At 41.4% G+C, this 14,748-nt stretch overlaps 2 protein-coding genes across 2 annotated transcripts in view; one reads left to right on the top strand and one right to left on the bottom strand.

Annotated features, from left to right (window-relative positions):
• On the bottom strand, positions 1-4,425 carry rpa3 (replication protein A3). Its single transcript, XM_053637198.1, has 4 exons — positions 4,177-4,425; positions 1,997-2,071; positions 1,546-1,657; positions 1-264 (listed from the first exon to the last, which is right to left on the bottom strand). The coding sequence occupies exons 1-4, from the start codon at positions 4,273-4,275 to the stop codon at positions 182-184; spliced, it is 369 nt and encodes a 122-aa protein (XP_053493173.1). The 5' UTR covers positions 4,276-4,425; the 3' UTR covers positions 1-181.
• Positions 4,426-10,539: 6,114 nt separating this feature from the next.
• Positions 10,540-14,748, top strand: part of glcci1a (glucocorticoid induced 1a) — a 59,509-nt gene continuing 55,300 nt past the window's right edge. The window contains exon 1 of the mRNA XM_053637197.1: positions 10,540-10,624. The gene's annotated coding sequence lies outside the window, so the exon portion shown is untranslated. The remainder of the gene's footprint in view (positions 10,625-14,748) is intronic.

Here is a 14,748-nt window from a genome sequence, read left to right as displayed (position 1 = left end):
TCAACAAACCAAAATCTGTCTCCTCAGTGAGACTTTTTATTTGTGAAGTAACAAAAATGAACAGCTTTCAGCGACTGCTTTAGATTATTTACAAGGGAAAGAAAACTACGTACACAATAAAAGAAAGGAGGAAGAAAAAAAATCAGAGCGAGAAAGAAATAGCGCAGGGTGTTGCTTCGTTTCATCCGCTCGACGACACCTCGAAAGGGTAATACTGCGGAAAATCGTGAAGCACTTTCAGGGCCTCGTTATACAGCTCCAAATCTGCAGAGAAGAAGAAGAAGAAGAAGAAAAGAAAAAGTCTTTTAATACTCAATCAAAAACATACTGACTCTCTTTTACGGAGAAATAAAAACATTCCTCGCACAAGTTTCCACGACAAACTGGAATACCGTGATATATAAATACACTAACCGGCCGCTTTAATAGGTACACCTGCTCATTCGTGCGATTATCCACTCAGCCGATCACGTGGCAGCAGCATGACAGAACCTGGACATGTGGATTGAAAACGGCGCCTGATCTATATCCGATCTTCAACTGTAGACTCAGATTCTGTTCTTGGCTGAAAGGAGTGGAACCTGATGTGGTCTTCTGCTGTTGTCATTCATCTGCCTCACGGTTCGATATGTTGAGATGCTTTTCTTCTCACCACGGTTGTAAAGAGTGTGACGTCTTCACCGGTTCACTAGAACCAGTCTGGTCTAGAACCAGAACCGGTCTGATCTCTTTAAATCAACAAGGCGTTTCTGTCCACCTGCTGTTCAAATGGATGGGGTTTGTTTTTTTGCACCATTCTGTGTAAACTCTATTACAGTTACATTTATGTAGCACTTTTCTAGACACTCAAAGAGCTTTACATAGGGGCGGGGGGATCTCCTCAACCAACAATAGCATGGATGATAACGCGCCAGAACGCCCACCACACACCAGCTATTAGTGCAGAGGAGAGAGTGATGTAGCCAATTCGGAGATGGGGATTATTATAGATGATAGAGAAGGGCCAATGGGGGAATTTCGCCAGGTCCCCGGGGTTATACCCCTACTCTTTTACGAAAAGTGTCCCGGGCTTTTTAACGAGCACAGAGAGTCGGGACCTCGGTTTAACGTCTCAGCTGAAAGACGGTGCTGTTTTTACAGTATAGAGTCCCCGTCACTATACTGGAGCATTCGACCCCACACACACCACAGGGTGAGCGCCCCCTGCTGGCCTCACTAATACCACTTCCAGCAGCAACCTTAGTTCTCCCCAGTAGGTCTCCCATCCAGGCTCAACCCTGCTTATCTTCAGTGAAAAACCAGGCGAGAACTGCAGGGAGACATGGCTCTGACAACTCTAGAGACTGTTCAGTGAAACTCCCAGGAGCTCAGCGGCTTCTGAAATACTGAAACTCACAGAGTTCACGTTACCCCCCCGTCATTCTGATGTTCGACGTGAACAAGCTCAAGCATGATTTTACGTATTGTCCTGCTGCCACGTGATTGGCTGACTGCATGAACGAGCAGCTGTCCTGAAGTCTATAATGATCAACATGATGCGCTCACCAAAGGAAATTCCTTTCTCCTCCCTGAACATGTTGTACATCGCAGCCATGATGGTTCCTTTATTCGACACCATTCCGATAACTTCCACTATTCCGCTCAACTCCTCTTCCAGCTGCGAGAGAAGGATGGGACAATTCTCATACTCCTTCTCAAATACTTCTTATAATAAAAAAAAATATATGTCTGTAAGACTTTTAAAACTATATGTGTACTGTGCAAAATGCTGGAGGCACAAGTTTCTTTACCTGCATGGTTTTTTTTTTGGTTTTTTTCCCCAGTTATTGAATAATTCCATAAATAAACTAGCTGTGCCTTAAACCCTGCATCAATATCTAATGTACAACTCAAAACAAGTCTCATTATCAGCTCAGGATGTTGCATATGGATGCTGTAAAGATACGACACAGATCTGTTTCTCCTGTTAATACATGTATAGGCAAAGAGCACGTACGGGATCGTTAAGTTCCACGGATGCATTCTTTCCCTCTCCGTCGGTCAACGTGAACGATTTGCCAGATGGATGGACCTGTGAAAGAAAAAAAAAAAAAAACAACAAGCGCTCTTGCTCTTACTCTTACAGCTCCATATCATCAGCTAAACCAGTGGTCCCCAACCCTCTTCCTGGAGATCTCCCTTCCTGCAGGTCTCATCTCCAACCAAAATCGAACACAACCGTTTTAGCCGATCGAAGAACTTCTTAAGGCAGTGATTAGATGGTCAGGTGGGCACGATTACGGTTGGAGCAGAAACGTAGATCTCCAGGAGCAGGGTTGATGACCACCGTGTTCAACTGATCTGGAAAACATTATTTCTAACTCAAGAAGGGTTGCTCTATAGCGTTCTCAGAGTGGCGTGTGTGTGACGCGTCTGCCGTATTTTATCGCTGTTACAGTGATGGAAATCACAACCCAGCATTATTCATTATATTATATAGTGCTGTGGAGGATTTTGATGAATATTAAAGCCCAGTTAACGTCTAACAAATGCTCAATAATACTAAAAAAAAAAAAAAAAAAAAGTAGTAACTAAAGTATGAAAGCGGAATACACGTTTCTAAAATAAACCTTTTTTGTGTTTAAATTCCAGTCTTTATAATTATTTAAGAAAGTATAAAGTGTAATTAGCAACGATGTGTGTTTTTTTTTTAATGTAGTATGTATTCGTTTTGTTCGTCACTCGAATAGTAATATTTCAGTCGATGTCGTTCTCTACAGCGGTGGTTCTTTTTTATACACTATTAGATCAGCGGATATCTCTGTTTGGTGTGCGTCTTAGTGAGCTGTGCATAACTGATTTCACTGATTAATATTTCTCATTTTTTATGTACATGGTAGTTCGAAGCTTGACAACCCCAACATACATGTAAAAGAATTTTTTTTTAAAAGATAATGTTCTATAATTTCTATGCAGCCCCCCTGGCAGCCCCAGTTTGAGAACCACGGCTCTTACATAGTCGAATCATGGACTTTTTTTTCCTTTTTTATAGAAATTTAATTGCGGAAGAAATTATTGTATGATGATTTTATCTTCATCAACTCCTTACCTGATTGACTGTTCATGTGAATTAAACCGATTGAAACCAAATCTCAACAGTGACTAATATAAATAAAAAACAAGTGCGTACTGAAACAACGTACAGAAAGTGCTCTAGAGGATTATTCTGAGGATTAAAGCCAAGCAAGTGTCTGAAAATTCATGAACTCATACATACTACTAACTTACCTGAATACAAGCTTATACCATAAACTTTTTATTTATTTAAATGGATTAAAATTTCAGTCCGTATCATTAATTAGTAGTAAAACAAAGTATAACTATAAGAGATACGTTTTTTTTTTTTTTTTTTTACTTTAAAAAAGAAAAAAGTAGTACGTTTTTGTTTTGTTGTTTGCTCTCTGCGGAGTCAAATCACAGATTTTGACAAGATTCTAACAAAAAAAGTATAAATACTACCGAGATTACGCTTCAGCCGCTTACAGAAATATACAGGCATTACATTTCTGTCAATCACTTGTTTTTGTTAGCAAATAACTAAGCCTGATTATTTTTACTGCAACATCATGTTTGCATTGTTTACAGTCCACGGTTTGACTGTATGGACCTCAGAGTTACATGGTGAACATTATTAAGCGTCCTGTCTGCTGTATTCAACACTGACTACGTTTACATGCACATCAAACTCCGTTTAAAGTCTATATTCGGGTTTAGTCATATTCCGAATACGATGTTGATATGCGTACAGACATCAGAATCTTCCTGTATACATGCTTGTTGTAAGTAGGCCTACAGTCTACAACTATGCCTCTGTTATCACCCACAATTCCTTGAGGACTGAGCATGCACACACACACACACACACACACACACACAGATTATATATCTCCTTTTAGTAGATTTTCTGAATAAGGTGTTTACATGCAACAAATTTCTGAACAAAAACAGGTATATTCCATAGTTGGGAATCAGACTATTGTCTGAATTTGAATCAGGTAATCGGATTATGGTGTTTACATGATTCAATACTAATTAGAATAGTGCGATTCTTATTAATATCGGAATATTGATGTGCATGAAAACGTAGTCAGAACGAGTCACTGGGTGCACGCGCTGTTTGCTGTTCGGTTTCTTTACCTTTCCCACGCGCCCTATGAAACACACCGGCCTGCTCACGTACTGAGAGAGCATCGACGCGTTTATCCTGGTTTTTGGAGCCTCGAATACACCCGTCATTTTACACGATTTGCAGTTTCAGCTTGTGTTTGCGGTGAAATTCCAGAGTCTTGGTGCAAAACGTGAAGGAATGAAAAAGAACCGCGTAAAAATCGCACTTTGACGTATTTCCCCTTTGAGTGCAGCGTCTACTTCCGTATTGTCCGTCAACTTTTAACTTCCGTAATGAACTAAAAACCGCGTTTCTAGTTCCACACCTAGTGATAGCTAGATAGATAGATAGATATTTTAGATAAACTATTTGATAATTACAGCATTGGTATACAATACCATTAACATAACAAGTAAAAATAAAAAAGAGAAGAAAAAAACAATAAATAAATACCATCCGGGATTTAAATAAAATTGAAAAGCAAAGCAACAGATTTGCAATTAGTGTTTCTTGTTTCACAGAAAGGATAAACTCCTTAATACAGATATAGAATTGCATAGATTTGTGTGTATAAATGATCTGTATCATTCAGGCTAATTTGGACTTTTGAATAAAATTGAGCTATTATTATTATTATTATTATTATTATTATTATTATTATTATTAATAATAATACTGCTACTACTACTACTACTACTACTACTAATAATAATAATAATATACTGTAGGCGCTGCTCATTTTCATTTATCATGACTAATTGTCTCTGCTAACATTCAAGACTATATACATTTATACAAGACTATATACATTTATACAAGACTATATACATGCAGCAGTGCAGCGAATCCTCCCTGTCCAAACCCGAGAATCAAATCCACACCGGATGGCCAAAGACACAACTTAGAGTCAAACACACTTCCCACCATGGAGACATTTTTATTTAATTACACTGCAGCAGTAATGACATAGCCTGCATCTTCAAAACAAAATAAAAATACGACCACATCTGCGAATCGACTCTCAAATTTCACCTAAAAGAACCGAATCAAAGACCCAACTCGTGCATAAACGACACATCACTGGTACGACAATGCTAAAAGCCCCACTTTCTTTCAGCAGACATCTATGAAACGATTTTAATAATATGTCATATAAGGTACTGATTTAATATCTGATTAATATAGAAAGTAATTTAGCTCACTATCATTTCAAAGGTACTACATCAATTAAACTGTGCGGTCATAAACAGGTAAAAGCTTGAGTAAAACTTCCTGAATAGACTGAATATAAACCAAATGTATATTATACATAATGTTAAAATATACATTTGAAGTGTATATGCAAACCTATAATATGTACATCACTAGCTCCATTGGAACCATCGTTGCTTGTATTTAGTTTCCACTTGGACTATAAAAAAAAAAACACCACACGTGATTAACTCTGCGCATGCGCAGTGTCATTCAGAGTGACATTTGTAAACAAAAACTTGAGCAGTCGAAGTGATAACTTCGTTCACGCGCTGTTTATATTTATAACACCTGAAGAAATGACCATGGGATTAAGTTAACTTGATACAGCACATGCTATTTCTGTTGCTGAGGGTTTTTTCTTTCCTTTGGAGTTTGGTTTAAATAGCAGAAAGTCACGGTAAGCTAAAGCTAAATAGTCTACATGTGACGTCACCGCGCCTTGTGCCTTTATTGGACTAGTCGTGTTTAACATTACAGTTCATGGTTGTCAGTAGATGTCTTGTTGTTTTTAGTAAGATTTCAGTTTAACTTTCGTTATTCTGATACAGCAAGATGTTCAGTTTCTTCGGACATCGGAAGGACTCTAAAAAGTCTCCACCATCCGAGAGAGAGACTGACGGATTTGTCATTATTGGTGAGTGGAGAAAAGAAAAAAGAAAAAAAAAAAAACAACGCTTTTAATAAAACGTATTTAATGCTGAGCCGAACAAAATGTTTGTACTAACTACATTTGTGTGCTTGTGCTTATTTGGAGACTTTATAGCCAGTGTTGCCAAGTCTTTTCAGGGTAAAGTAGCTCATGCACTCTCTGAAAGGCGTTAGAAGTCAACAAGTGACGTCATAAATTCATTTACATATTCATTGAGCCGTATCAAGATGTCATATATCAAAACGTGTCTAAAGAGCAGAACAAAACAGACTGGAGTTTTATATGAACTGAATAAAGTGCTGTCAGAGTCAGAGGGATCATCGTCTTTTAATCAGGATGTAATAGAATATCATTTCTATGAAGAATGGAGACAAGCTGAAGTGGTGAAGAGTCACGAAATGGACACGAAGGAAACTGTTAAAGATGGAATAACTCAATATTTGGGGCAAAGGTGATCAGGGATTGGTCCTTTGGAACAAAAGCGATCAGGGATTGGTCCTTTGGAACAAAAGTGATCAGGGATTGGTCCTTTGGAGCAAAGGTGATCAGGGATTGGTCGTTGGGAACAAAGCTGATCAGGGATTGGTCATTTGGAGCAAAGCTGATCAGGGATTGGTCGTTGGGAACAAAGCTGATCAGGGATTGGTTGTTGGGATCAAAGCTGATCAGGGATTGGTTGTTGGGATCAAAGCTGATCAGGGATTGGTCGTTGGGAACAAAGCTGATCAGGGATTAGTCGTTGCCTTTACACACTGATGGTGAGCCAAGTGAACCATGTACTCTGTTTTATAATCAGCAACGGAGATGTAAAGCTGAAGAGCTGTATTCAGAGCTGGACAGTTGCTGGCATACGCTCAAAGAGTCACTAGATTTTTTGCTAGACTCTTTTTTTTTTTTTTTTTTTAAAAAAAGGTGTCTAAAGTTTTAGCAACGCTATTACAGAGAAGGTTGATCAGTGTAACACACACAAGGCACCGGTGTGATTTTACTGTGATGAGTGAATAAGAAGGTTCACAGTATTGGAAGCCGACGATTTACCGTTCAAGGGCAACACAGCAGTGCTTCGTGGTTCCTTTTGTCATAGAAACTTTGACGTGAAATACGATATGTCACATTTCTGTTGTTTCTGCACTTGCGCCTGCAGAGCCTGTTTTCACGCAATATGTGACTCGCCCAAATTTCCTTCCTTCCCTGTGCTTCTGAAATCTGATCTTATGAAATAGTGTAACTACATTGTCCCGTGCCATGTCACCACACACTGTTGAAAAGGAAAGTGAAGATGGCCGTTTCTCTGAAAGCCAAAGCTCAGATTTTACTCGATTGTGTTCACTCTCACAATGATCCCTCAGCTTTAGTCTGGAGTTCTGTGCATGAATCAGGCGTGGATTTGGACCGTAGTCTTGGTGATGGTGCGGATTTACAGTCGACAAGGCGACATATTGACTTTGTGCACAAACAGTTTGAGTCGTGTCTCTCCAGACTACGGCGTACTCCAGGGTCTAATGTGTTTCCACAGCAAGTCCTTGTCATGTTTCAGGCGTGTGCTGGAACAGGCTGAAAAGATAGCACTCTGGGTGAGGCAGTGCGTATTATCAGAACAGAACAGAATAGAATAGAGGTGTTTGGGAATAAAATCGTTTTTTTTAAATTTTTTATATGAGAATAGAATAGAACTTTCTACGACTGGAGTTTTGGTGGAACAGAATGTAATGGATTTCTATCCGAATCATCGAGTGGTTATGAAATAAATAGAATACAATTGAATTTTACTAGAGTGAAATAGTTTTAGCAGAATACAATAGAACATGATTGAATTGTTTTCTCAGAGTTGAATAGGTCTATTAGAATCGAATGCTGTAGAACATAATAGAGAATAGAACAGATTAGAATGGTTTTGGCAGAATATAATAACCAGAACAGTTGTTTTTTTTTTTAAAAAAAAAATCAGGATAGAATTGCAGAGAACAGAACAGAAAAGAGGTCCAATAGAATAGAGTTTTATCAGAATCCGACTCTCTGGGTGGTACTGCGAGGTCTGTACAGAAGAACATTTCGTGACATGGGTTCTGCCGCATCGTCGTCCACTGCGTTGATCAGGCTGAAGGCTGCGACAGGCAAGTAACACACGGCAGACGTATCAGGGGGCGTGTCTTTGTACTGCTTTCAGGCGTGACGACGTAAGACGTATCTGAGCTGATGTATGATGCGCGCGGTCCCAGCGAGTTCTCCCACCAGTTTGAAGCGAACAGCTGTGATACGAATATAACCGTCACAGGATTATCACGGGTGTTCTCTCCGCACGACTCAACAGTGCTTTTATTTTCACTTATAACCAAAACCGTGGCTTTCATCCGAGTCGCGGGATAGGACATAATATACGCCCTCGAATCCCTTACCCTGAGCTTGATGGAGGAAGGGTCAGCGGAATTAGGAGAAACTGCTCTGTATATATTTGAGGCATTCGGAGAGGTGCGCGTTCGTGCAGCGTCTGCAGCTGACACGTTCAAGAGCAGACGCTCCACACTGACCACACTGTGCATCTAAAGTCACGAGCAGCTGTGCTTCTCCGGAGGTTTTATCTGCTCTAGCTGGCTTTTTACAGCATCTAGTTCCAAATCTTCATCTTCAGCTTGGAGCGCTGTTAAGCTCTTGTCCCATGCTCATGGGAGACACGTGGGCGTGTGTTTCCTCCGTAGAGCTTTTTTGTCCATTTCTGCATCCATGGACACCAGAGTCTCGTGAGGTCGTCCATGTGAAGTGCCTGCGCTGAGATCAAACGCTGGGATAATTGTGGCGGGTCCGTGAGTCAGCGCGTCTGAAGCCTCCAGAGGACGGAGGTCTGTCTGGGAAAAGCCGAGCCGAAAAATACGAAGGCCAAAATAAGAAGCTCAAAGTCCGTAGTAATAGAGCGTCTCCATTCATAGCCTGACATAACGAGTCGTTTCTGAAAGCCCAGAGCAGAACGTTCCTCAATAACACGCGTGGAAACGTTACGACGATCGTTTGAGGAGTGTGCGTACATCCGCGGTGTATAACCTGTCAAACCTTCTCTCACGGGAAAGCGTTTGTTCTTCCTTCTGGGGGGTACGGTTTCCAAACATAATTTGAACTTCTGTTAAGTAATGAAATATCTCTGAAGTGATTAGGATCGATTTGCACAGGATAAACGGTCTCTATATGTCACAGAGACGAGCGTTCCATGTGTACTACACACGTCATGTTTTTTTTGTTCGGTCGGAGGCGAGAGAAAAGAATGAGCGCACCTTGGAGTGTTTTTTTATGCTGAAAAACACTTTCGCAGGACTCCCGAATCACTCGAGAAAAAAGTGCTCGCTCTGACATCGGGAAATTCGAATGAGTTCGAATCTCGATGATGTCACAGCCGTCCATGTCGAGGAATCGAGAGAGCAAAATTGGGCATAGAAGGGATGAACTTGGGCGTGTCTCAATCAGCTCTCTAGGTGGTGAACACGAGGTACTGGTAAGGATCCTGGCTCACTACGCATTGGGACACTGACGACTATGTGCCCGCGTTGTAAAACGTCACCGCTGGCATTTACTCAACAACATACAGGACCGATATCTTTCTGACATTATACGTCCTGTAAATTTCGTTAGCTTAATCAAGCGTGTTTCTCTCATGGTACTCCAAGCAGGATCGTAGCGGATTTTTAAAAAAAATCATTAACCACTTCACTGTCCTTAGACTCAAACAAAACCGTGCATAGAACTTCAAATAAAGTTCAAAATCGCTAACGTGAGTAATCATTTCAGAGCCACAACAATCATAACAAACTACTTAACGTCGGCTGAGAGGTCATCGGCCGTTTTGTCCAGCTGAGAGGCTTCAGAAAATATGACGTCATTTCCTGTAAGGGAACATGGTGAGCATCGATGCTCCCTGGTTTTTGCAGTGCATCGTGGGATGTTTTTAGAGGGCGGACGATCCAGAACGACCAGGAAGGATTTCGCGATTGAGACAGCCCTTAAAATGACCGACTCCATGATCAGCTCCCTGACTACTGAATTATGGAGCTGATTGAGATGCACCCGATCTCACTCTGCCCTGTCAAAGTGACACTAGCCAATCACAGGCCTTCGTGGCCATCACTCGCTGCATTGTCTGTGAGCTAATGGATGCAGAAGAGGGCGGATAGCGCTTTCCTGCCGCACCGTGTCGCAGCAACTGGAAAAGAAAGGTTTTGTGTGGTGTAGCGAGGAAAACCGGTCAACCATGCTAGCCAAAGAAATGCTAGACAGCAAGAGGACAAACCTCACAGCGCAAGAACGTCGCGAATAGTACCGTGAGCGATATCTAATAAGGACAGCAACGGTTACAATGGAAGGCCAATTCGAACCTAGCGTGCAGCAAGGAGTTCTGTAGGGTTCTGCAAGAAAAAGGATGCCACGCATAGAGGTGACCTGCTGGATGTTTACTTCTGGTTGTTTTACTTGATGAATTCAATCTCACCATCTCTTGTTCTCCAGGAGACACGGCAGAAGAACAGGGAGCAAAACGGCAATCCAGAAACGCAGCGCAATTAGCCACCAACGTCATCGTACAACCGTCAAAGGTGAGTCGTGTACGTGTGCGTACATGTTTCAGTTCAAAGGCAGCGCATCGCTGAAGTGACAAATAAATATTTCATTATGTAATATCTATTAACCCTAGCATGTTTTGAGCTCTTAGTATTGTCTCCTAACATTGTAATGACATCATAACACGCTCTACGTCGTCTTTTTCAGGACATCCCAAGCTCGAACGTGGAAAGCTTTGATTTCAGCAATGATATCTTTTTTTCGAAATAGTTTAATATATGACTAAGATACATAAATATCTCCTCTTTTGTTGTCTCATCATTTCTTTCTCCCTACAAAACGCATTAAGGGTTTCAAATCTTTCATACTGTAGTCTGAGGGTTTATAGATGGTGACGCGTGAAAAGGACCGGGTATTTGTAGTACTTGGGGAAAAATAACACTTGGTAGGAATGTCGAGTTCCTGCTTTAGAATGGTAGATAATTCAAAATATATTGAATTCAATTGCGTTGTAGCTATTAGTATTGCTACTAGCGTACAAAACACGAGGCATAAATGTTCTGTTTTTGGAGCGAAGGACACAAGGATGATCTTGTGGTTTTATCAAAAATGTGAACGTTTCAATTTTGTTTGTATTTATTTGCCCACGTTAGAGTTTTCTTGTTGTTGTTGTTGTTGATATGTAGGGTTTTATACTTCATAGATGAAAATCCACCATTTTTGATGCTCCTTTTCTGCAGGAATGTTAATGCCCGGTCGACACCTGACCTGCACGTGCCGAAGCAACACGAGCGCCACTTTTCACGTCTTCACCTGTGTGCCTCACATACATCTGGAGAAGTACACTCGCTGGCACGCCGGAGCCGTTAAGCGGAGCTGTAAAAAGTTTCGCGATTTGGTGCACAGCTACGTTAAACGCTCGGACGCGCTCGGAACTTTCCACCGTCGTCGTGAGCTTTAAAACCTTACGTTTACTAATTCAAAACACGGCGTCGAAGGCTACGTGAAGGGTTTTCAATATTCAGATACTAGATGTAATAGGTGGCGCACGGTGGCTTAGTGGTTAGCGCCTCCAGGGTCGGGGGTTCGATTCCCACCGTGGCCCTGTGTGTGCGGAGTTTGCATGTTCTCCCCGTGCTGCGGGGTTTTCCTCCGGGTACTCCGGTTTCCTCCCCCAGTCCAAAGACATGCATGGTAGGCTGATTGGCATGTCCAAAGTGTCCATAGTGTATGAATGTGTGTGTGATTGTGCCCTGTGATGGATCGGCACCCTGTCCAGGGTGTACCCCGCCTTGTGCCCGATGCTCCCTGGGATAGCCTCCAGGTTTCCCCGTGAACCTGAAGGAAGGATAAGCGGTATAGAAGATGGATAGATGTAATAGGAAAGCCGGTTTAAATCCGTCGGTCATTGTACACTAATGATCCGATTTGAAACGCAGCTCCAGTGTGTTTCGTCAGTCGCGGACACCGAGTCGCTTGGTGCTATACTGCCCCCGTTATTTACATTGGTATTGTATTATGTAGAGGCATAGAGTTCATTTTGGCGGCCATTTTGTGTACACATACACGAAGCAAGTACACTCCAAGCTTAAAAGTTCGACCGAATCCCACATTACTTCAGATATTTACTCGCTCACTACATAGTATTCAATGCCTAATAAACTCCAGCCACAGAGAAAACTAAGTAACGTCGAGGTAGTGAAAATTATAGTGGTAGTAAAATTCCTAATTGCTTTTTAAATCCACGGGTTTCACCTCCTACAGCCGCAGAAGCACTTCGCCTTCATTGCACGGCTAATGAAGGACTTTAATCTGAAACGTCCTGTTTCTCTGGAAATGTTGTGTAGTACGCTGCAAATTTTTATTACGCTCTAGATTTATTACCAGAGTCCGCTGAAGTTACTCACGAGGCGCGACTCGAAAGCGGTCAATTTTACGACGTCCCCAATCTGAGCTTTCATCTAATGATCCACTTTCGCGGAGGAAAAAGTTTACAATCAAGATGTTATGATTTTGTCTTTCTGATCACAGGACGTCGCTCATCACAAAGCTTACCGCAATTCTCGTTTTTTTTTTTTTTTTTAATGATTCCCGAGTTATAAAACTAAGAATGGTTGAGGGCAAAATTTACTGCAGGGTTTGTGTGTTTTTTGTGTGTGTGTGTTTACATACCTGACTATTGTCTGATTTTGTCCTAGTCACTCTCCTTTAGCCTTTTTTCATTTTTATTTTTATTTTTATAAGTCACTAAGCAGTACACAACCTGTGCACTCTGGATTCCACATATTTCACCTGATCAGATTGTTTAAATAAAGGATCGAGTTCTGTCTCGGGAACTAGTTGTAACGTAACGTCTCCCAGCTCAGGTGTGTACACACGCGGGACGAAGCGCACTTCCTGAAAGCGAAAGGGAGAGAAAAGGCCGTGTTGGTTCTGCTGTGTGGGCAGCAGGTGCCAGGTTACAGACCTGAAATCAGCGGGAGTCACATGGCAGCGCTCTCACCGCACCGTGCCAAAGGCCATATGGCTGATGTAACACAGTGAGTCACATGCCTTGTGCTCTTATACTGCAGGGGGTTTTGCCTGGATTGTGCAAATTATAAGGTTTTAATGGCAGCCAAGACGATGCAGAGCAGATGTGTGTGTGTGTGTGTGTGTGTGTGTGTGTGTGTGTAAGGGGCAGGCTGAAGTGTGTGGTTGCTTGGCAGCGTGGCATTAACCAGAACAGATTGTATGTGCCACGGAAAGACGAGAAAGAGGAAAAATCCTCAAAGCCGTCTTTTATTTTCGTCCCCTTTACCCGCGTCAGGTGATCAGCTCACCCAATCGTTTACTTTTATTATTCCTATTACTATTAATATAACATTACCATTTTATCACTATTATTAATTTGATATATTTTTTTAACATTCTACGTTTCTTACGCTGTTTTGTTATTTGCCTACAGTATTTATTTTTCCTAAAGCAGCTTGAAATACGTTTTAATATGTGAAATACGCCAGAGAAATAGAGCTCCTTGCATGATCTTGTTTTATTAGTTTATTATAATCGTTCTGTCCGTAATTACCTCATATACGCTGCGTTTAGCGTATCTGTCACTACATTATAATGTTTGAATGATGTACAATTTAACAGGTTTTTTTTTTTTTTTTTTTTTTTTTAAGATCTTTTTTTTTTCTTCCCTCCATTAAAATAAAGTGCCAGACATTTTCTCGTCGCTCAATTCGTAGATTTTCTAATTCTTGATTGATTCATTTTTTTCGAAGTTTAATAACACTTGCAGTTGTGCTGTTATAAGAAATGGTTCGATGACAAGATGGTGCATTGAGGATTTCTGTTACCGCCCCCAAAGTTTCCCATAACGGGACCGCCGCGAGCATTTCATTCCTCTTATACCGCAGCAATTATTTATTTATTTATTTTTAATTATCACAGAACGACCGGTCATGCTTTTATATCTGTTTGAGTGTTTTCACTTGCGTTTCAACAGCAGCTATAAACTATAAAGTCGTTCCCTCACCAACTTCTCTCCTCTCTGTCAAAGTTAATAAGCTTGTCATGTTACTGAAGACTTTCCCATGGTGGAAAACTTAACGGGCATTACAGAGCGCTGACAGTGGAGACTCCTTCCAAAAAAAAAAAAAAAAACCTCCGTTCGGTAAACTTCTACTTACAGAAAAACTTCTCCATGTCAGTGAGTTTCCACTTCGTGTTATTGGGGTTAGATGATGTGGCGTGTCCATCATACGAGTCGAGAGCGCGAGTGTGTTTGATCGCAGGACACGAACACACTGTAGTACGATGTTGTAGGACACTGCAGTATGTGTTGGCTTGGAGAGACACTGCGGCCATTTCCTGGAACATCTTGCCTGCGTTTAGTTTCATATCAGTCCTTAATTACATGCAGAACAACGGCAAAGGACGTGCGCTCGAGGGCTCCGAGTGCGTTGACGCAGTTCGGAGTAGGAACGCGTCACGGAGCGGATTATATGTGCGTCGACAGATGGAAATAAGTGCAGTCTCACTGTAAGACTGTTCTGTGTCTCAGTACTGTTTGTAGCTCGTTATGGCGGGACGGTAGGACGATAACTAACGCACGATCGCTGCTAATCCGTGATGATGGTCACGAATTTTGGTTCCTTGACAGGTGACCTTCTCA

Source organism: Ictalurus furcatus, chromosome 12 (assembly GCF_023375685.1).
Source record: "Ictalurus furcatus strain D&B chromosome 12, Billie_1.0, whole genome shotgun sequence".
NCBI lineage: Eukaryota > Metazoa > Chordata > Actinopteri > Siluriformes > Ictaluridae > Ictalurus > Ictalurus furcatus.
Note: the sequence above shows the minus strand (reverse complement) of the source record. Positions and strands in the feature narration are given on the sequence as shown.